The 20,016-nt window shown below is 52.2% G+C and overlaps 3 protein-coding genes across 3 annotated transcripts; 2 read left to right on the forward strand and 1 right to left on the reverse strand.

Moving 5' to 3' along the window:
- The first annotated feature begins 1,761 nt into the window (after window positions 1–1,761).
- On the forward strand, window positions 1,762–11,855 carry KYAT1 (kynurenine aminotransferase 1). Its single transcript, XM_005421306.3, has 14 exons — window positions 1,762–1,889; window positions 3,424–3,545; window positions 5,720–5,778; window positions 6,727–6,877; window positions 7,158–7,307; window positions 7,659–7,745; window positions 7,851–7,979; window positions 8,287–8,407; window positions 9,014–9,090; window positions 9,319–9,408; window positions 9,745–9,931; window positions 10,132–10,208; window positions 10,342–10,428; window positions 10,834–11,855. The coding sequence occupies exons 2-14, from the start codon at window positions 3,462–3,464 to the stop codon at window positions 10,900–10,902; spliced, it is 1,368 nt and encodes a 455-aa protein (XP_005421363.1). The 5' UTR covers window positions 1,762–1,889; window positions 3,424–3,461; the 3' UTR covers window positions 10,903–11,855.
- Window positions 11,856–12,585: 730 nt separating this feature from the next.
- Window positions 12,586–17,352, forward strand: SPOUT1 (SPOUT domain containing methyltransferase 1). The gene is made up of 11 exons (XM_005421307.2): window positions 12,586–12,698; window positions 12,787–12,906; window positions 13,206–13,365; window positions 14,099–14,188; window positions 14,299–14,348; window positions 14,514–14,644; window positions 15,044–15,116; window positions 15,423–15,521; window positions 16,134–16,236; window positions 16,520–16,667; window positions 16,770–17,352. Exons 1-11 carry the CDS (start codon window positions 12,611–12,613, stop codon window positions 16,842–16,844), a joined length of 1,137 nt encoding a protein of 378 aa, XP_005421364.1. The 5' UTR covers window positions 12,586–12,610; the 3' UTR covers window positions 16,845–17,352.
- A 622-nt stretch (window positions 17,353–17,974) lies between these two features.
- On the reverse strand, window positions 17,975–20,010 carry ENDOG (endonuclease G). The gene is made up of 3 exons (XM_031057248.1): window positions 19,932–20,010; window positions 19,373–19,482; window positions 17,975–18,685 (listed from the first exon to the last, which is right to left on the reverse strand). The coding sequence occupies exons 1-3, from the start codon at window positions 19,968–19,970 to the stop codon at window positions 18,403–18,405; spliced, it is 432 nt and encodes a 143-aa protein (XP_030913108.1). The 5' UTR covers window positions 19,971–20,010; the 3' UTR covers window positions 17,975–18,402.
- Window positions 20,011–20,016: the final 6 nt, after the last annotated feature.

The raw sequence follows: 20,016 nt of genomic DNA on the forward strand, positions 1-20,016 counted from the left end.
AAGAGCGGGGAGAGTGAGGGCGGCGGCGCCATCTTGGTGCCGGGCAGCGCTCAAAATGGCGCCAGTCTTAAAGGAACCGAAAGCATTCAGCTGCTGAGGAGTTTGTGGTGCCTGAAAAAAGTGATTCACTGGTAGTTATTTTTTACTTGTCTGACGCAATGGAGAACACTATAATTCATAATTATAGTGCAGCATAATTTCTTTTGAAATGAATAAAGGATGGTTCAAAGGCATTAGTTGTAATTTTATTAGTGTACAGCAGGCAGTTCTGAGTAGTTAAGTGCAGCCAATTTTAACTTGTCTACATCAGTGATGTGTGTAACAATAAAGTGAGTGCATCTGTGGCTTTCTAGGAATATTATAAGTCTTAGCAACTTCCTGTAGCCACAGGCACAGGACCTATACTAGAGGAGCTGGGATCGCAGTGCCAGGACATAGAGCTGTAGACTCTTGTCAGCCTAGTGCAATAGCTAATTTTTTTTTTAACTCAACACTAGTTAAGAATTGCTCATGTCCCAATGCCTTTGTTAAGTTAAAATTACCTGAAGAAAACAAAGGTTGTGACTTTCCTTGAGTTTTACAGTTAATAGTACAAGGTCAGATGTGTCCTTTACATCACTGACCTCATCCAGAAATTTCTGCTGAATTTCAAGAGGGCATTAAAGTGAAGTTTCATTATACTGTTGGACCAATATAATGCCTAAATCCTGACAGAAGTTGGGGGCTTCTGTCGATCTCTTTTTCTCCCTACTCCTCCCTGCCCACATCTTTTTCCTTGCAGGATCTTTTGCCCTTATATCCACCCTGAACTGCTTCAACTCATGGACCTGACAGAAAATTGGCCATTTTTCTGCAAAATTGGCTTTTTGCTAATATATCTAAACAAACAAGCTCAGTTCAGGGACAAACAACAAGCAGGGAAGACATAAGGCTGGTGGAGGACAGGGCAAAGAAAGCACAGGAAAAAATGCCACTAAGCCGTTTGAAAGCTCCAGATCTGACATGAACATTCTACAGAACCAAATTTTCCTTCCATCTGTTTGTTTCAGTGTTTGATTTAAAGAGAAATCTAGACAACAGAGTTTTCCTCTCCCTGCAGACATTCCCTCCTGCTTAATCACCTCAGGGATGCCTGAGGGGTGTCGCATTGGGATTGGGAACCTTTGGCACAGCGGATGCAGCCGCTTCCTTTCCCCATGGCTCATTTTTTCCTGCTGTGAAAGGGCGACAGAAATTATTCAGGAGACTTACAGGACCTGACTCATGGGTGCAGGTCAGGCCTTGTCGCTAAAGAAGAGGGAAGAGAGGCCAGTTTTCTCTCAACACCTCACTGCAGCAGCTGTCAGCTCTCAAGCATTGAGGGAGAGCTCGGCTCCCACGCACAGCCCGGGGCCGGGCAATGCCGCAGAATCGTGTCAGGAGGACCTTACACTTATCCCTTCCTTTCCCAAATAATATTAAGTCTGCAGGACCAAATTTTTGGGAGGATTTTGACTTAGAAATTCATTTTCCAAAATGACCCAAGGCTTCGCTCAAAGGGAAATTCCCTGCCATTGCCACGCTAAAGTATTTACAGCCAAACCACCAAAAATACGCCGCTATGGTTATGCCAGCATGAGCTTCCACCTGAACACAAGCTGGGGTATTTTCCCAGGCAGCCGAACCCCCAGAGCCCGCAGAGCCCGCAGAGCCCTCAGAGCCCTCAGAACGCTTTTCCCCGCCAGGGCGGCAGCTCCACTCCCGCCTTCCTGCGGCCTCAGCGGCTCCTCCCAGGAAGTCCCAGCCGCAGATGAAGCTTTTCAGGCAGAGGAGAAGGCAAGATGTGTGCCAGGGCAGCCTGGGCGGCTGTGCCAGCCTTTGTCGCCTAAAGCAGCGCGGCCCAGCTCGATGTAAGTTGTTTTTTGTCCCCGCTGTCCCTCTGGCAGCTCCTTTGTCCCTCAGTGTCAGCTCCTGCTGGCGCTGCTGCTGCTGCTCTCGCCTGCACTCGCCCTAGTCCCGCGCCCCTCCTGGGGCACATCCAGGGACAGCCGTGTCCCCAAAGCCTCCCGGGTGCACCCCTGAGCTGCCAAGGGGGAGATCGAGGAGCACCGGGATGGAGGAGACGGCTGGGACCCGCGGGTTGGAGGTGGTGAGTGACCAGTCCCCGAGGTGACCTTCCCGCCTGTCGCCTGCCAAATCCTCTGCTCAGCCCAGTTCACCCTTCCAGAGTCACCGGTGTCCCGGTCAGCTGCTCCCGGGTGCTGCCCTCAGTCCAGTGCACAGTGCACAGCTCTTACACGGCTCTGTGTTTGCTGCTATCTGATAAAGCCTTTTTCACTGCCACACTTTGATTCTGTCCCCTGCAGGGTAGGTCTCCTCATTCCAGGACTCCTTTGCTTTGCACCCCAAAGCAGTGTCTCCCCACATCTCAGTGTCATGCAAGCACAAGGTGGAGATTTTACAGTCATAAGCAATATGATGCTCTGGCTTCCAATTTTTCCATAAATTGTACTATTTTTTCCCACTTGGCGAACAGATGTGAAACTCCACTGGTCTCAGCTGGCAGCTGCTTCACACTTTTTTTAGAAATAACAAAAAATGCAGACACTGGGGACTCACATCCTGCATGTAAAGATGGAAAGTGTCCTTAGGAGTATTGAGAGCTCACCTGTGGGCTGTTCAGCTTCAAATCTGTTTTAATTAAGTTTTTGGCAGATGGGTAAATTAATTCATGGCTGGTCATAATAAAGCTGCATACATCCTCCAGCCTCATTGCTTTTATCTCAAGTACCCAACAAAACATTCACTTATTTAAGCTTAAATACTGCATGTTTAAGTAATGCTGTAGAATAGTTGAAGAAACCTGAGGTGAAGGAACAGGCTGGATTTTACACACAGAAATCAATTTGTTTGGGGCCTTGAAGGAAAGATAATCACCAAAATCACTTTAGAGATAGAAGGTGTTTTATTCCTGTTAATTGGAATAAAACTTGTAACTAAACCAGAGCTGCAGCAGCTGAGAGGCCTGATGGGCCAGGAAGGTGAAAGTGTTGCAAGGGAGGAAGGGCAGAGGCAAGAGTTACCTGGGCTCAGTGACACTGGATGGGGAGCTGATGCTAAGTACCAAATTCCCAGAGGATGCCCTCTCTGTGTCCATAGCACTCCCTTCAGTGCAGAGGAGAGCAGGGGAAGCCTGGACTGGGAGGGAGGAGGCAGAATTCATGGTTGCCCTTGTGATCCTGGTCCTGTGTGTCATGGCCACAAAGTACAGCCCCAGCACTGTTGGACATTGCAGTGATGACACACAAAGCAGCTCGCATTGCCTTTTCCTCTCTGGCAGAACAACCTCTGCTTTGGGTCCGGGCCTGCCTGATCCCAGCTACAGGTGTGCTTTAACCCTGTGCAGCAATTGTCTCAGCCCTGTCCTCTGTCTGGGAATTGCAGGTGTGTGCCTGCAGGAGTGAGAGAGCAGGAGCCGTGGCATGCTCAGGAGAGCGGGACCGTCCCTGCGCCACTTCTTGCTGGAGAGGAACAGCAGTGCTGGACATAGCTTGTGCTCCAGAGAGGTATGGAATGCCCAGTGGCACTGTTCCTGGCTGGCAGCCTGCCCAGGGCAGCTCAGAGCAGGCAGAACACATCAGGAAAAGCCACTCTGGTGCAATTTCCTCTATATCTGCTTATTTCCAGGGAGCGTTTAAAGGACCCTCATAAGTAAGGGGATATCCCTCATAGAGGAGAAGGCTCCCTGCTGGTGGGGTTGCTTCTTCTGATGGTCCATACTAGAGCCTCTTGGCTTGCAAAGTACTTGGAAAATATCAGCATCCCACTCAGAGATCCCAACATGCAGAGCAAGGCAGTCACACACAGCAGAGAGTCAGTGGTGGAAGACCATGGATGCCAAGTCTTCTGCACTGGCACCCAGCTCTCCTGTGTGGCTGCCAGGCAAACTGCACCTTCTGTCTGGGGACAGAACAGGCTGAAACAGATTTGAGGGCTGCATGGTCCTGAGCCTGTGTTGCTGTCTATGGCAGCATCACACACAGGCTGGGATAGGATGGGATGGAGGGGATATCAGAAAAAAAAGGTATTTATTTCTGTTCCTGAAGCAGACAAGGCCTTTCCTCAGAACTGGGAATTTCAAGGCTTAAGGCACCTTCTTCCCTCTGATCCTCATCACACTTGGTCATCTATTAAATTCTCTGACCTGTGGCCTGCAGTAGCCCCACCTTCCAAGACCAGCACTGGAGCTGTTAATTTTACCTCCAGCTATCTTTTACTTCCCAAACCATAAATCCTTCTGCTCCCACCCAAATCAGCTCAGGCACCAGGTCTTGTGACTGTAACAGCCATGAGCTTGTGCAGGGAGAGGAGAGGGAGAGAGAAAAGGGAGAGGGAGAGGCTGCCATGGATTCAGTGACTTCTGCTTGTCATTGGCTGCTTGCCTGGCACCAGCGTGGAACAGAGTCCACCTGGTGCCCTCTGAAACACAGAGCTCCTCGGCTGGGTGTTTGCAAGGATCTCCAGTAAGGGCTGAAGCTGTATAAAAATCTAAGGACCTCAGCACAAAGTATCCTTGGGGCACTGCCCAAATACTGGTGCAGTGCTGTGGAAACAGCAGAGGGGAGCAGGTAAGTCCTGTGCAGCTGAGTGTTGGGAGGAGGCTGACCTGGTATCCCCCCCACTGTCCTGGCACGGCAGAGCACAGACCCCTGCACATCCCCTCACCTCAGCTGCTTTCACATGCCTTCCTTGTGCCAGTTCAAATGTATTTTATTTGCTGTGGTGACAATGGCTTTCTTGACTCATTGCTTCAGGGCTGCCCTCCTCCTGCCCCCACACTGGCTCTTTCTGGTGCACTGAGCATCATTTGTCTCCAGTTTCCAGCCCCTTCCCTGTCTGGTGCCTTTTCCCTGCACTGCTGAGTTACTAAATTCTGTCTCTGCTGCTTTTCATCATCCTCGTGATGAATTCCCCATAAAGCACATCTAACTTTCTCCCACTGTGCTTATCCAACTGGAAGGAGGGTTTTGCTTTCAGTGTTTCCTGCTGTCTTTCTTTCCACTCCCCTGAGCCATGATGTACATGGAAATGACAAACCAGTCACAGCTTGGTACCTCGGTGTCTCTGTACATCACTGACCTCTGTGCTGTGCTCTCTCTTGCCTGTACCTAGTTACTGCTTGGGTTTAACATGAACTTTAAATAGAAAACTGTACATTTTATAGGATTTAGAGCAAGCCCCCTCACCAAGCACTTCATCAGGACAGAAGAGTATCTACTTCTGCTACTTCATAGAGCAGCATGGAATAAAATAGTTTGTTCTTCTAGGAAGAGGGGGTATTTCATGGTTTGTAGAGTAAGGAGGTCCTTCCCATGAAGATAGAGAGGTTATAGAAGGTAAAAGCCTGAGGTCTGGGGTCCTTGACCTGGCTGTTACAGCCTGGCTGAGCTTGACCCCGTGACTAATCCAAACAGGTAACGAGGTTTAAGGCACTGCTGCCTCCCCAGTGAGTGTACAAAAGCTTCTCTTGTTCATCTGTTTTCCCAATTCTTGTTGAAACTTGCAAGTGAAAGCAGAAACCACTGCAACAGTTATTACTGCTCCAAGATCAGTCAGGAACAGCCCATGAAGCAATACTAAAGGGCACACCTGGTGGGAAAAACTTCCCTGGAGAGGCCACAACCCCTTTGTGGCCTGGTTTAAAAGCTTCAAACTCACTTTTATTTTTCACTCTCTGCAGGCAAAAATGTCAAGGCCAGTGCAAGCTCGGAGGCTGGAGGGAATAGATAAAAATATCTGGTGAGTTAAAAGAATACCTGGTTTACCCAGGTGGTAGATGTGGTTTTAAGCATCCTAAAACCATATTGAAACCACAGTAGCCACACAGCACAGAGCAGAAGTTTCCCTCAACTGCTTTGCACATGTTCAGGAAGCACATCAGAGCAAGTTTGTCCCAGAAGACTTTACCATGAGTCAGTGCTGTACCTGCAGCTCTCACTTCAGCATGTATCAGGTTTTTTGCACCACTGGGCAGGCAGAAGCACCACCCTCCCTCTGACCCATCCACCCAAATGATCCCAGTGGCACCCAAATCTGAGCCAAGAGTTTGCTGCGCACTGGCTGCAGCCTGGCACCTGCTCCAAGCTCACCCTGGGGCACCACAAGCAGAGAGGCAGGGCAAGGGCTGCTGCAAACACTATTCCCATCCTGCCAGGCACAATGTGCCATTGGGAAAGTTGTGTGCTGGAAGAAGAGATTTAAATGGTCCTTCCCCAAGGCCCTGCTGTGTCTGGGCTCAAGCTACAAACTGCCAGTGAGCTGGCTCTGGTTTGGTTTGAGAAGAGCAGCAAGTTCAACCCACCTTGCCCTCTGCAGAGGCCTTCACAATGTCTAGGTGCTAAATTTTGCAGAGCTGGTATGAGCTTGAAAACCTCCAAGTCCCCTCCTGCTCAATCCAGTGTGATCTGAAACACCACAGGCTTTCAGCTGTGACTACATACAGACCGCAGGAGCTGTTTCCTGGGAGAATGAATTAAAACAGTTCCTCCAGTGCAATAGTTCATCTTATTGGCTAAATTGCAACAGGTCTGAAGTGACCTGTGCTGGGTCCTGCCTGCCTGTGAGCAGCAGGATGGCTCTGCAGGAGGGACACCAGCCCCACTCCTTCCAAAGGGATGCTGCCAGCAGACCTGGGGCCAGCATACTGCTCACACCCTCTGAAAGTGCTTTTGTTTCCCTTCTCTCCAGGGTGGAGTTTGTAAAACTGGCTGCTACCTACTCCAAGGTGAACCTGGGCCAGGGCTTCCCTGACTTCCCTGCACCAGACTTTCTGAGAGAGGCACTGACGAGAGCCCTCAGCGGGGGGAACCACATGCTGCACCAGTACACCCGTGCCTTTGTGAGTGACAGATCTCCCTCCCCAGCACCACCCCCTCTGTCCCCACCAGCCCTGGCTGCTTCAGAGCTCACCAGGCAGCAATAAACAGCAAAAAACATGAGGCAAAACGCACATCCAGCCTTGATCCATGCCCACTGTTCCCAGTAACTCTCTGGGATGTTTGAAGCAGCCAGGCTGGAAGATCTCACAGGGCTCTTGGCTTCCCAGTCCCCTTCCAAGGGTTCATCCTTGGTTTAGGAATCTTCTGCAACCCAATTCCCACCCTCCTCTCACTCCACAGGGCCACCCACCTCTGGTGAAGGTCCTGGCCCAGTTTTTCGAGAAGCTGCTTGGACGAGACCTGGATCCTATGACCAATGTGATGGTGACTGTGGGGGCATACCAGGCCCTCTTCTGCTGCTTCCAGGCTTTAGTGGATGAAGGTGATGAGGTAACCCAAGATAAGGACTTGTAGCACTGGCAGCCTTCCCCCAGGGGACCTGCAGGCTGGTCTTCATTGTCCTTTTCCAAAGCAAAACCAGTTTTATCCCCATTCTGCAGTACTTGCGCTTCCAAAGGAAGAAATTATTTGCTGCAGGGCACTGCCTCATTTCTGCATAGAGCAAAATAACCCTTTTTGTCCTGAGTGGTGGTGTCCTTCCTGACACTCCCCACAGGCAATGCAGGTTCTCCATTACAGTAATTAGGGATTAAAATGTCCTGTCCCTCCCATTGCTCTCTGCACTCCTCAGGGAAGGCCTGAGCAGGACCAGGAGGATGCTGACATTTCCCTTTCTTCCAGGTGATAATCATTGAACCCTTCTTCGACTGCTATGAGCCAATGGTGAAAATGGCTGGTGGGACACCTGTGTTTGTGCCTCTGAGACCGGTGAGTGGGTGGAGAAGGGAAGAGCCACAGCAGTCAGCAAAGAGGTGAGTGGTAAACAAGGTGCAGAGGTAGCAAAGCAAACCAAGATTCCCATGTTCTCTCTAGAATCCTCCAAAAGATGGAAAATTGATGTCTAGTGCAGACTGGCAGCTGGATCCAGCTGAACTGGCTTCTAAATTCAGTGAACGGACAAAAGCCATCGTCCTGAACTCACCCAACAACCCTCTGGGCAAGGTAACACTGCTGGCCATGCTGGGCCCTGGAAGCTGCTGGGGTGCCACATTTGCAGGGCAGCAGTGACTCAGCCTGCCTTGCACACAGGGGAAGTGGGTGCTGTGGGAGCACCTCATGATGTGCACAGTCTCCTGGTGGTTTAAAGCCTTGTCTTAAGGCTTAAAGACAACTGTTAGACCACTGCAGCAGCTCCTGCCCCTCCCTGGCATGGGAGATGGTGCCAGGAGGACACTCACAACCTGCAGGGACAGGCAGGGGCTCAGAAATGTTCCTGCTGTGCCTCTGCTGCACTCCGTGCCTGCTGCAGGTGTTCAGCCGCGGGGAGCTGGGGCTGATTGCAGAGCTGTGTGTGAAGCACGACGTGCTGTGCATCAGCGACGAGGTGTACGAGTGGCTGGTCTACGACGGGAAGCAGCACATCCGCATCGGTACGGGGCAGGGCGGGGCTGGGCGGGGCTGCAGGGCAGGGAATGGGCATTGCTCTGGCGGCCCCTGGAAATCCCAGGAGCTGCCTGCGTGCACAGCTCTACTAGGCACGAATCCCCCACTGGGGGTATTTTGCTGCACTTCAATCTCAGCTTCCAAACCAGGTCCTAAACAGAAGCTGTGACTTCAGAGCCAGAGGGGAGGTCTAGAACGAAAAGCCACTTGGCTCCAGTGAAACTGATTTTTTCCCATGCTGTGTAAAGCCACAGTTTTCTGAGTGTCTCTAGTTCCAGGAAATCCATTTCAACACAGTTTCAGCCTGTTCTTCCAGTTGTAGTAACATGCCATCACCTTGATGCAGGGTGCTGGTGCTTGGCATCTCTGAGAGCCCCTGGGGCTGGGTACATGCCTGTGAAAATGCTTAATTAAAAGGAGATGCTCTTGAGAAACCTGGCTGCCTGCTTGGGATGTGCTTTGAGGCTCATCCAGGTGGAAGATGTGCAGTGAACACTAAAGATCACCATGGATTATGGTGACAGAGGGCTCAGCCCAGAAAGGAGCATGAAAGCTGAGCTCTGCCATTGGGGTTTCTCTCCTTTCACTGCCAGCCAGCCTGCAGGGGATGTGGGAGCGCACAGTGATCATCGGGAGTGCTGGGAAGACCTTCAGTGCCACAGGATGGAAGGTGAATATCCCATGTGGCACCTCATTGTGTCCCCATCCCTGTCCCTTTGCCACAGCACAGCACTGGGGACACTGCCCATGCTCAGCTTTGAGCCTCAGGGTCTGAAAGTACCAGAGGTGCTTCATGAAATTTCTGTCTGTAACATACAATGAAACCAGCACAGGCACAGAAAGGGAGCCTGAGCAGGCAGCCAGACTCACCATCTTCCTCCTCCTCTCCTGGCTGCAGGTGGGCTGGGTTGTGGGCCCTGACAGGCTGCTGCAGCACCTCCGTACTGTGCACCAGAACTCCGTGTACCACTGTGCCACCATTGCCCAGGTAAGGCAGCTCCCTGCACCTGGCCTTGCAATGCCCAAGCCCTCAGAGCAGGGGTAAGAGATGGTCCTCTTGCCCACAGCTGACCTGAAAGGCACACACAAGTGATTTGTGGTGCCCTGGAGAGGCTCCTTCCTCTCTCCCTACAGTTGTTCCATGTCTGGGAGGGGAGAATCCAGCCTGGGTTATATTCCTTATCTTGCATTGACAGATCTAAGGGGCAGTTCAGAGGGGCTGGTGGCAGAGAGCTCCCTAATCACCTGTGAATTGCAGGAACTTCAGTTCCCAAGAAAGCCCTGACCATGTTCCCACTGGGCACTGGCCCCTCTCTCCCTACAGGAGGCTGTGGCTCAGGGTTTCCAGAGGGAGCTCATGCTCTATGGAAAACCAGAGAGCTACTTTGTCCAGCTGCCCAAGGAGCTGCAGCAGAAGAGAGACTGGCTGATTCAGAGCCTGGATGGGGTGGGGATGAAACCCATCATCCCAGAGGGCACCTACTTCCTGGTGGCAGACATCTCCCCGTTCAGTGAGTCACCTGCAGTCCTGCCCAGGTGGGCTGGGTGTGGGGCGTGGTACTGCTGGCAGGGACAAGAACCTGCATAAACCATCATCAAAGCAGGGATGGGCTGCATGTTCCTCATCCCAGCTGCAAGGATGTGGGCTTGGGGCTCAGCTCAGGCACCTGGCAGCTGCCCCATCCTCTGTCCTGCTGTGCTTCTCCTGCAGAATCTGATGTCCCTGATGTCCCCAACTCAGATGAGCCCTACGACTCCAGATTTGCAAAGTGGATGGTCAAGAACAAGGTAAAAGGGTCTGGCCCTTCCTGCTGCCTTTACCCTGGGTGGGTTTGTGCCCACCCAAGCTCAGGGCTGGGGCACAGCAGGCTGCAGCCAGCCCAGAGCAGCACCCTCAGTTCCCCGTGCTCCCTCTGCCCAGGGCCTTGCTGCCATCCCGCTCTCGGCTTTCTACAGCGAGGCCCACAAGAACAACTACACCAATTTCATCCGGTTCTGCTTTGCAAAGGTGAGATATGGACAGCACTGAGGAGGGCAAGGTTGGGAGCAATAATCAGGGCTGGTTTAATGAGAGAAATGCCAAGAAGAAATGCAGGATGCCCTGGGCATTGGAGCCCCACCATGGTGTCCCAGCTGGAGCAACCACTCCTGCAGACCCATGAGCTGAGCTGGGGGCAGCAGATGTGCCAGGGCTATCCTAAACATCCTAACTTTGTCCCATCAGCATCCTACATTTCTTGGCCAAGAAAGGGACTCTCTAGGGACCCCCTTAGCTGCCCAGTGGCTGTGCCTGTCTCAAACTGAACCTGCAGTGCTCCAGAATGAGAACAGGATTTTTGTATGAACAACGGCTGCAGTGAGGGGAAATAGGATTTTGCTGGGAGCCACTGACCAAACCTGTGGTATTTTTTAGGAGGAAGCTACACTGAAGGCAGCAAGTGACATATTGCAAAAATGGAAACAGGAGAAAACCAGCTCCTGAATACACTGAGAGAGCCAGGCTCTCCTTGGTCCTCATCTCCCCCAGCAGCTCTTCTTCACTTGTCTACAAACTTTGGTATGTTCTTACTTCAGTGCTTTCAACAGCATTTTCTGACAGACAAATGGTTACGTTTTTCCAGGCCCAGGGTCTGGGGGACATTTTCAGTCACTGTGAAATTATTTCAAGAAGTGAGACTTTGTGTGCACTGACAGCATTTGACATTTCTTACATGTGAAAACTTTGCTAATCAGTTCTGGGATGCATCCAGCAACACACAGGATGAGGATGGCTCCTGGGCTCTGTCTCACCACCAAATTCTGAAAAAGTGTTTCAGGACTTACCTTTAAGGCTGTGCTGGAGGATTAGTGTGGCTTGTCTTGCTCCACATCCCCACTCAGGGCAGCATTTCCACTGGCACCCATGTTCCCACAGGACTAGACAGCATCACCAGCCATCAGTAAGGTGATTCCTATGATCCCGATGATTACAAACCCAGTGAAATGACATTTCCCATCATAAACTATTTTCCCACCTTTTTCTGTCCATCTCTGGAGAAGATGACCACACAATTGGTTTTCCCCAGGAAACAAGATTTCAGCAGTAGCCTGGCTATTGTCAAACCTTCCAAATTACTCCTGGCACTTTCTCAGGGCTTGGCAGCATCGTCCAGGCTGCAGAGCAAAATCTGGCCTTTGACAAGTGCCCACAGTGGCTGGGGAGAATGGGCACCGTGGCTTTGGCTGCTCCTACTGCTGGTGGCCACCACAACCTCCCACCCAATGAGCTGGTGGGGTAACATGAGCAATTCTGGAGAGGTAATTCTTGCATCAGTATTGATTTCAGCCTGGATAAGATGTAAACCATCATCATCAACCACCTGGGAGTTGTGTGCAACAGACTGTGCGATGAGTGTTTGTAGCAGTTAAATTATTAAAGTGGAATTACTGCAATCATGGAAGAGTATCTCTGTAATGACTGCAGGACTGATGGAGCTCTCCTTGAGAGCTGCCTCATCTGTGCTGGGTCCTGTGATGGTGGCTACTTGTCCCACTCAGGCTGGTGAGGAGAGCTCTGTAGGTTTTCTGTATTGGGCTGGAGCTGGTGATGCCAATCCCCTTGGAGCAGAGCTGCGTGGGCCAGCAGGAGGGAGGGAGAGAGGGAAGGAGGCAAAGAGCCACCTGCCCTTCCCGGTGTCCCATCTCACCCGCTCAGCCTGGGTGGGTGAGGGTGCTGCTGAAAGCCCTTTTGCAACCATGTAAGTACCAAACATGGGGAGAGTCGCAGTCGCTGAAACAGAGAAAGAACCGAGCAATTAGATTGTTAATATGAAGATTAATTACAACACCCTCACATGCGTGGGCTCTTATCTGGGCCATGACACAACCTGCAAAGGGCAGGGTGCATCTACATATCGTCCAGAACACACACAGAGCTTGTGCAAAGACTCACAGACACGAGTACTCGGATTTTACACATACAACCACGCGGGAATCGGGATCTTCCTCGGCGCCCGGGGCTGCGCCCAGCGCCCCTCTGTGCTTGGGGTCACCCATCTTCCCGCAGAACGCGCCCGACCCTGCTTAGCTCCGCTGCCGCGCGGGCCGCTCAAACACCAACCACATGACCTTAGGCTCCTCCCTTCCGTGGGCGGAGCCTGCACCCTCCGGCCAATCAGCAGCGCGGGGGCGCAGCCGGCAGCGCGGGGAAGATGGCGGACAGGGAAAGCGGCGTGGGGAAGCGGCCCCGGGGCGCGCAGGTGGGCGGGAAGGTGGACTGGCGGGGCTGGAAGCAGGAGAGTAAGGAAGGCCGGGTATCGAGGGGGCTGCGGCCGCTCGGAGCGGTCACGGCGCGGTGTTTAACGCCAGGGGCTGTTCTTCGTCCCAGGGAAAGCAGAAACGAAGAAATGGAAGGAGATTAAGCTGCTGAAGAAACTGGACAAACAGCGGATGCGAGAGCTGGCAGAACAAGAAGCCCAGACGCAGGAGGAGCAGAAGGAGGACAGAGGTGATGCCGCTGTGACCCAGTGGGGAGACCTGGGTGGAAAGTGCTAGAAAACCTGGCTGTTAAAAGGCAGTCAGTGTTACCTATCGATAGGAAAGGTGTTACTTCACAGATCCGATGTGGATCAGTCCACATCCCCAAACAGGCACAAACACTGTGCAGCAACCACTGCAGCAGAGATCCTTCTGAAGAGAAAACCAGTGATTAAGAAATAGAAGTTGCTTTTCCCCTAGCACGCACGAGCACAGCTGAAGCAGCAGCTGTGACACTGCACATCGCTCTCTCGTGTCTCTGCTCCCCAGGCCGGCCGCACACGCTGAGCGTGGCCCTGCCCGGCTCCATCCTGAACAATGCGCAGTCGCCGGCGCTGCGCTCATACCTGGCCGGACAGATCGCCCGCGCCTGCGCCATCTTCTGCGTGGATGAGATCGTGGTGTTCGATGAGCACGGAGAGGACGTCAAGTAAGGCAAACACTGAAGGAGAGCACGCTTAGATTAGGTTTCAAGAAAGAGTTCCTCCCTGTGAGGGTGGTAGGCCCTGGCACAGCTGTCCCAGAGGAGCTGTGGTTGCACTGTCCCTGTCCAAGGCCAGCTTGGATGGGGCTTGGAGCAAACTGGGATAGTGGAAGGTGTCCCTGCTCATAAAAGATCATCTTGTTCCACCTCCTGTCAAGTTCCCTTCCAAGCCAGACCATTCTGTGATTCTCTGAATGAAGAACCATCTTGTTTTGCATGATATTTCCTCTCAGCTTTCTCTTCCTTCACTCTTCTATTAAGCTAAGGCCAAGAAGGAACTGCATGTCACTCTTCCCAGTGCCAGGATTACAGGGACCACTATACCCCAGGGAAAAAGATGTTGGCTGAACTGCCCTGGCAGCTCAGATCATTTATCCCAATGTGGGGTTGACAAAGCAACAGGAGGCTGAGTTCTTGCTGTGGAGGGACAGGACATCTTCCTGACATCCTGACACATCACATTAATACATAAAGATCAAAATACAAATCTGAAAAAGGTACTTGGCTTGGAGAGAGTTATAAGGATGATTTGTTAAGAGATCATCTCTGGAGCAGCCCTCTTACAAAGGTTAGAGGGGAGGGATGCACTGGTGTTGTCAGATTAAGAAGCAAGGCTTGGTCTTCTGGAGATCTAACCAATCTCATGCTGAGTTAACAAGCTGCTTGCTTTCACTTTCAGGAGCGTGGAGGGGGATTTTGAAGGAATTGGGAAGAAAGGCAAGGCTTGTGTGCAGCTGGCTCGGATCCTGCAGTACTTGGAGTGCCCTCAGTAAGTTTGCTTTTCTCTATACTCAGCTCCTTTGAGTCAGAACAGGGCTAGAATTGAGAGCCAGATGCCATAAACATACCTTTTCACATTTCACCTTTCTCTGGTGACAGGTACTTGAGGAAATCCTTTTTTCCAAAACACGAGGACCTGCAGTTTGCAGGTAAATGGAGTTGTCTCTCTCCTTCCTGAGCTCTGGCTCCTTGTGTGTGGGACAGCCAGGGCTTTTCCCCAGTTCAGCACTGGACCTGAGAGGGAAGGAGCAGGGGAGCACCTGCACCTACACCTGTGTTTTCCCCCAGCACCTCTTTGCTCTGTGCTCTTCTAGGGCTGCTCAACCCCCTGGACAGCCCCCACCACATGAGGATGGACGAGGACTCTGAGTACCGGGAGGGCGTCGTGCTGGACCGGCCCACCAAGCCAGGCAGAGGCTCTTTTGTTAACTGTGGGATGAGGAAGGTGTGTTTGTTACCCACAGATGCCAAAACAACTTCCCTTGTCTCTCTGGCAGATTTGCAGCAGGCAGGGTGGGCGCTGCCGGGTTTCTGAAGGCTGCAGTGGGCTGGTGGGGTGTTTAAGGCTGTTGCTGTCTTGTCACTTCTGACTTGGTAATGTTCGTGGCTTCCCAAGCCCCAGCAGGCCCCAGGCATTCCAACAGCATTGCTTTACTGCTGCAGCTGAACCTTTGAGTAGCAAAATAAGCTTCAGACTGATGAGCAAGCCCCTGAGCCACACACAGAGCTCCTCATCCCAACTCCAGGCCAAAATAGACCCCCACTTCCTCAAAGGATTCCCTTCCTTCCCCACCTTCTCCAGTCCTTCCAGAATGTCTGGTGCTGATGGTGACTGTCACTGCAGGAGGTGCAGATTGACAAACAGCTGAACCCTGGTCTGCGAGTCACCGTGCGCCTGAAGGAGCCCCAGAATCCAGGTAATCCATGGCTCCAGGAGCATCTGTAAACTTCAGTCCTGCAGGAGCTGATCCTTCTGTATGACAGGTTTGAAGGTACTGCATGTTCCCTTCACTCCATACACAAATCTACTACACCATGCCTCTCAATAACTGGAAAGAACTATCAGCTCTTCTTCTCAAGCCCAAACACACTCACAGGCTTTCCAGAACTCACCAAATTTCCAGAATACTTTTTCGCATTCTGTAAAAAGAGAGGGTGATGGCTGTTGCTGGTCAAATCTCACCAGATCACAGGGGCTGTTTAACCTCTTTGCTTTCTTTCAGAAGCCAAAGTGCGGAAAGGCACCGTGGTGTCCTCGCAGCACCCCCGGGCAGTCTCAGGCTTGTACTGGGGCTACAGCGTCCGCCTGGCCTCCTGCTTGAGTGAGTATCCAGAGATCTCTGCCTGGGTGTCCACACCAGTCTCAGGCCTACTGGCTGCACATATCTCTTTCCTAGAGATCTCCTTGTCTGAAGGAGATGTGCATGTTACACGTGCAGCCAGCAGCCACGTGGCAGGCACATTTTAGGGATGAAACAAGACATGAACCACCCCAGTCACCCTCCAGGACTGTGCCCTGTAACCTCCCCTCACCATTGCTCCAAATGGCTGCACAACAGCAAGAGATGAGTTGATGCCCCTCTCCATTTCCATAACTACATCCCACTCATTCACATCACAGCCAGCAATCAAACTTGAGTTCAAGAGCCCTGGAAAATTCTTTTTGTATCTTCTGGTTGATTGGACATTGTAGGAAGACTGTAAGCTGTTAGGGGGTGGTTCCTGGCACCTGTCTTGAGCTTTGAGGAAAAGGATGTGGGAGACTCTTGCAGCAAGGGAATTATGTGGGAAAGAGGAGTCATTCTGACTCCAGCTGCACTTTTGGCACTGAAAGCAACTCTTGCTGCCACCACTCAACCATGGAGTGTTTCAGCCTGTCCAGAAGGCACATGGGTGAGGACATGGCAGCAGTAACCCCAAACTCTGTTTTCCAGGTGCTGTCTTTTCCGAGTGCCCATTCAAGGAAGGTTATGATCTCTCTATTGGCACCTCAGAGCGGGGCAGCTCCGTGGACCAGGTCACTCTGCCCTCCTTCAGGTTTGTGTCCTGCCTGCTTAGCTCCACTCAGAGCTCCCAGTGAGGCTGGTGCAGGCAGCAGAGCAGGGGATATACCTCAGAACAAGGCCAATTCTTTTCCTTTTTCTCTGCAGTTGGTAGCAGGGACTGTCACATTGGCCAGATGCTGTGTGGCTCTGGTGGGGAGGCAGCTGCAGTGGGCACCATCAGCAACAGACACAGCTCCCTGCTTCAGCAGCACACAGGAGCCTGGATGCAGACCTGGACAGTCTGCCCTCTCACCCTGTCCTTGTGCTCTCCCCAGGCATGCCCTTGTCGTATTTGGAGGCCTTGAGGGCTTGGAATCTGGGGTTGATGTGGACCCAAACCTGGAGGTCACCGACCCGAGCGTCTTGTTTGACTTCTACCTGAACACGTGTCCCAGCCAAGGCAGCAGAACCATCCGGACAGAGGTAGGGCTGATGGTGCTGGGTGTGCCCAGGGCAGTGCTGGGTGTCTGCCTGGGCAGTGGCACATGGCCCAGGTGTGCTCTGACTGCCCTGGCTCTGCTGCAGGAGGCACTGCTGATCTCTCTGTCTGCGCTGAGACCACACATTGAGGAGGCTGTGAAGACACCCAAAGACAGCTGAGGGAAGGGAAACCACTGACCTTGCCCTTGGGGAGGCTGCTCTTCAAATGTGGAGTGCTGGGCAAGTCACTCCGGGAGCCTGGAGGGACCAAGGCACAATGTGACTGGAGCTGGCTGCACTGCCCAGCTATGGAGACCCAGGGTCAGAGAGAGACACTCCTCTGAATACAGTGGTCTCGCCCATAAGCAGTTGCAGACCCATGTTAATGCCACAGGTTATATTGGTATCACCCAGTCCAACTGCCCTTTTTTCCTTATGGACTCTCTCTAGAATGTTCTCCCCTCTCTTGTCTCCTATTGGTGCTGGTTTATTGCAGTGCCCCACCCCTGTTACCTCATTGGTTCCCCAGTTGGCTGCCCCTCCTCTGTGCCACTTGTACTCAGTTCCCATTGGCCCTTGGCCCTCAGATCCGCCCCTTTCCCCCTTATAAAACCCTGTGGACTCAGCTCCATTTGGTCTCAGTCCTTACACCCTGTTCATTGCAATAAACTGTGTTTGGAGCTCCACACCAAGACCTGTCTGTCACCTCTTTCATCAGCAGTTTAAGCAAGCGTGCTCTGGGAGTGCAGGTGGCTCACAAGAGGCTCATTGGGGACACACCACAACACCCAGCCAGGCATTCAGTGCTGCTGGGAGCCCAGGTCTGTGTCCTCCTGCCTGCGTGGTCCAGCCAAGGGCTGGTTGCTGCTTCCCAGCAGTTGGTATGAGCCTGGTAGCAGACTTGGTCTCAGCAACTCGGACATCTGGGGTGGGAATAAAGCAGTATGAACTTCAGTTGCTGTGAAATCCAGGTGTGTGCCTGGATTCTAGCCAGTGCCTCTGGAGTGATGTGGCCTTCAGACTGAAACAAAGTCAGAACTTACCCTTATGCCAAGAAGCTGTTCCTGCCTCAGCCTGACTTCCCCCAGCCCCCCTTAAAGGCTTCATCTTTCCCAACAGCAGGAAGGGCTGGAGCTTCAATTGAGCCCCAGCACTAAAACACATCATTACAGTCTGGCTCTGTCTGTGATGCCTTAAGCTCTGCCTACAGTGAGCTCAGACAGGAAAGCAGCTGGAAAAGTTGGCTCCATCCTCCCCTCCTCCTGCTGAGATATTCAGAGCTTTGGTGAGAGCAGATAAGAAACAACCAGTACCATGGGTATTCAAAGCTTTACTGCTAAAACCATCTTCTGAAAGAAAACAATTGTACAGTTCTTTGGCCTCAGGAAGGCAGGAACTCCTCCTCTCCTCCCTTGACACCCACCTTGCTCCCCTCCTTCCCTGCTGAACAGCAACAGCTGACTTCCCTTTCTGCCTGAGTGAGCCTCACACAACTCGAAGGCAGGAGTGGATTAGGGGCAAATCCTAGAGAGCTACTACAGTGTCAGGTGCCCCTGAGCCTCCTGCAGGACCACTCTGGAGCCCTGCTGTGTGTCTGTGTTTCAGTCAGACACAACGGGAACAGTGGAGAGAAGCACAGGTTTGAATCTTAATTCCCACATTTACAACTGCACAAGGAATTCTGCAGGTGACTGCCAGTCCCTTGCCAGGGGTTACCTGTATTTGTTCTAGTCAGGGTTCACTGCTTTCCAGCTGTGATGGCCTTCAGGTTACTTGTTCTCCTGAGGATGTTTGGGACAAAGAGGAGCCCTGAGGCTCTCTCAATGCTCTCGATGGGAACCAGGAACCGTTCCAGGGGGATTTTATCATCCACAGGGCTGTTGGGCATCACGTAGGAGCGCAACTCAATCTCCCCACTCTCCTTTTCCAAGATGAGCACCTTGAAGAAATGGGTGGGGACAGCCACGTTGTTCTTCCCAATCACCTGGTACTTCACATACATCTTCCCATCGGCCTCCATCCTGCACCAACAGCAACATCCCAGGTTAGCTCCTGGTTTGGTGTCACTCCACCCCCTCAGTCCTCCAACACCCCTAATAAGACCCCACCCACAGCAGGCAGCAGCTCTGCCTCTGCAACAGGGCTGTGCAACAGGGCTGTAAAACAGGGCTGGGGCAGAGGCTATGTGACATGGTGAGGGTGAGCTGAACACTGGGGCTGCTCCCAAATCCCCTCCCTACTGGCTCTCTTTAACAGACTTTCCAAGCTATTTCCTGCTGCTGAAGAGATCTCAACAGGAGACAGCTGCTCTTTGGTGCTATGTGGAGATCTTTGAAAATAAAGTCATGTCCTTAAGTGGAGAAGCAGTCCATGACATTGAACCTGAAAGCTTTATTCTGCAGGGATGGGGTCTGCAGTCTAATCTGGTAGTCAGTTAATCTACTAAATTGTTAAGGACTGCAAACAGAAACAAGCCGGTTATACTGCAGCTCAACAATCCCACTTGACTCATGAAATAATCATCTGGATGGGAAATACATAAACTAATCCTAATCCTAAGAAGGTACCTTTCTACAGAACCTCTGTGCACAGCTGGTCTCACCTACTGAGAGGGCCCTTAGTAGATCCCTCCTGGTCCCTCAGCCTGTTTTCCTTTGCCAGCACAATACATCTTTTGGGTGCCAGTCCAGCTCAGCCCTTGTGTTTACCTGGGCAGGAAGAGGGGTCCTGTGCAGACGTAGACATTCCTGTTATTTTTTGCCAAGCTCCTGCAGTACTTCTCAAGGTTATTCCAGGCATTCTGGTTTAAATGAGGATTCTAGAAACACGACCAGTAGTCAGTTGGTGGGGTATTTCCTCACTGTTTAGAGTAACACATCTCACAGAGCTCCAAGCACTTTCTATACCAGATCTCCACTATCACCTCTGCTTTGGGAGCAGTGATGGCCTGGTTTGCACACCCAGGACAGGACCCATTGCCTAAGGCCACATTTTTTAGCAAGTGTGTATCTAATTGTTTAATTCTGCTCCTGACAGGAGCTGCACTGAACGGGGCGTCTCTTGGCAGGCACACACAGGCAGGTGCCTTTGCAGGATCCCTGCTGTTAAATTTAGCAGGAAATCGGCACCTCCGAGTGACTTTGGCCCCTCTCTGCCTGAACTGCTGCAGACACAAACACAGCGGCTCTCCCGGGGGTTTCCCGCACGGAGCAGCGTCTGCCCCTGAGCGCGGGCAGCTCCGGCTCCCCCCGCAGCCTCGGGCCGTACCTGCGGCGCGATGTTGCTCAGGTAGAACGTGTCCCGCATGGCCTTCTGGCTCCACCGGTGGTTGGCGGCGGCGGCCAGGTGCCCG

Source organism: Geospiza fortis, unplaced genomic scaffold (assembly GCF_000277835.1).
Source record: "Geospiza fortis unplaced genomic scaffold, GeoFor_1.0 scaffold27, whole genome shotgun sequence".
NCBI lineage: Eukaryota > Metazoa > Chordata > Aves > Passeriformes > Thraupidae > Geospiza > Geospiza fortis.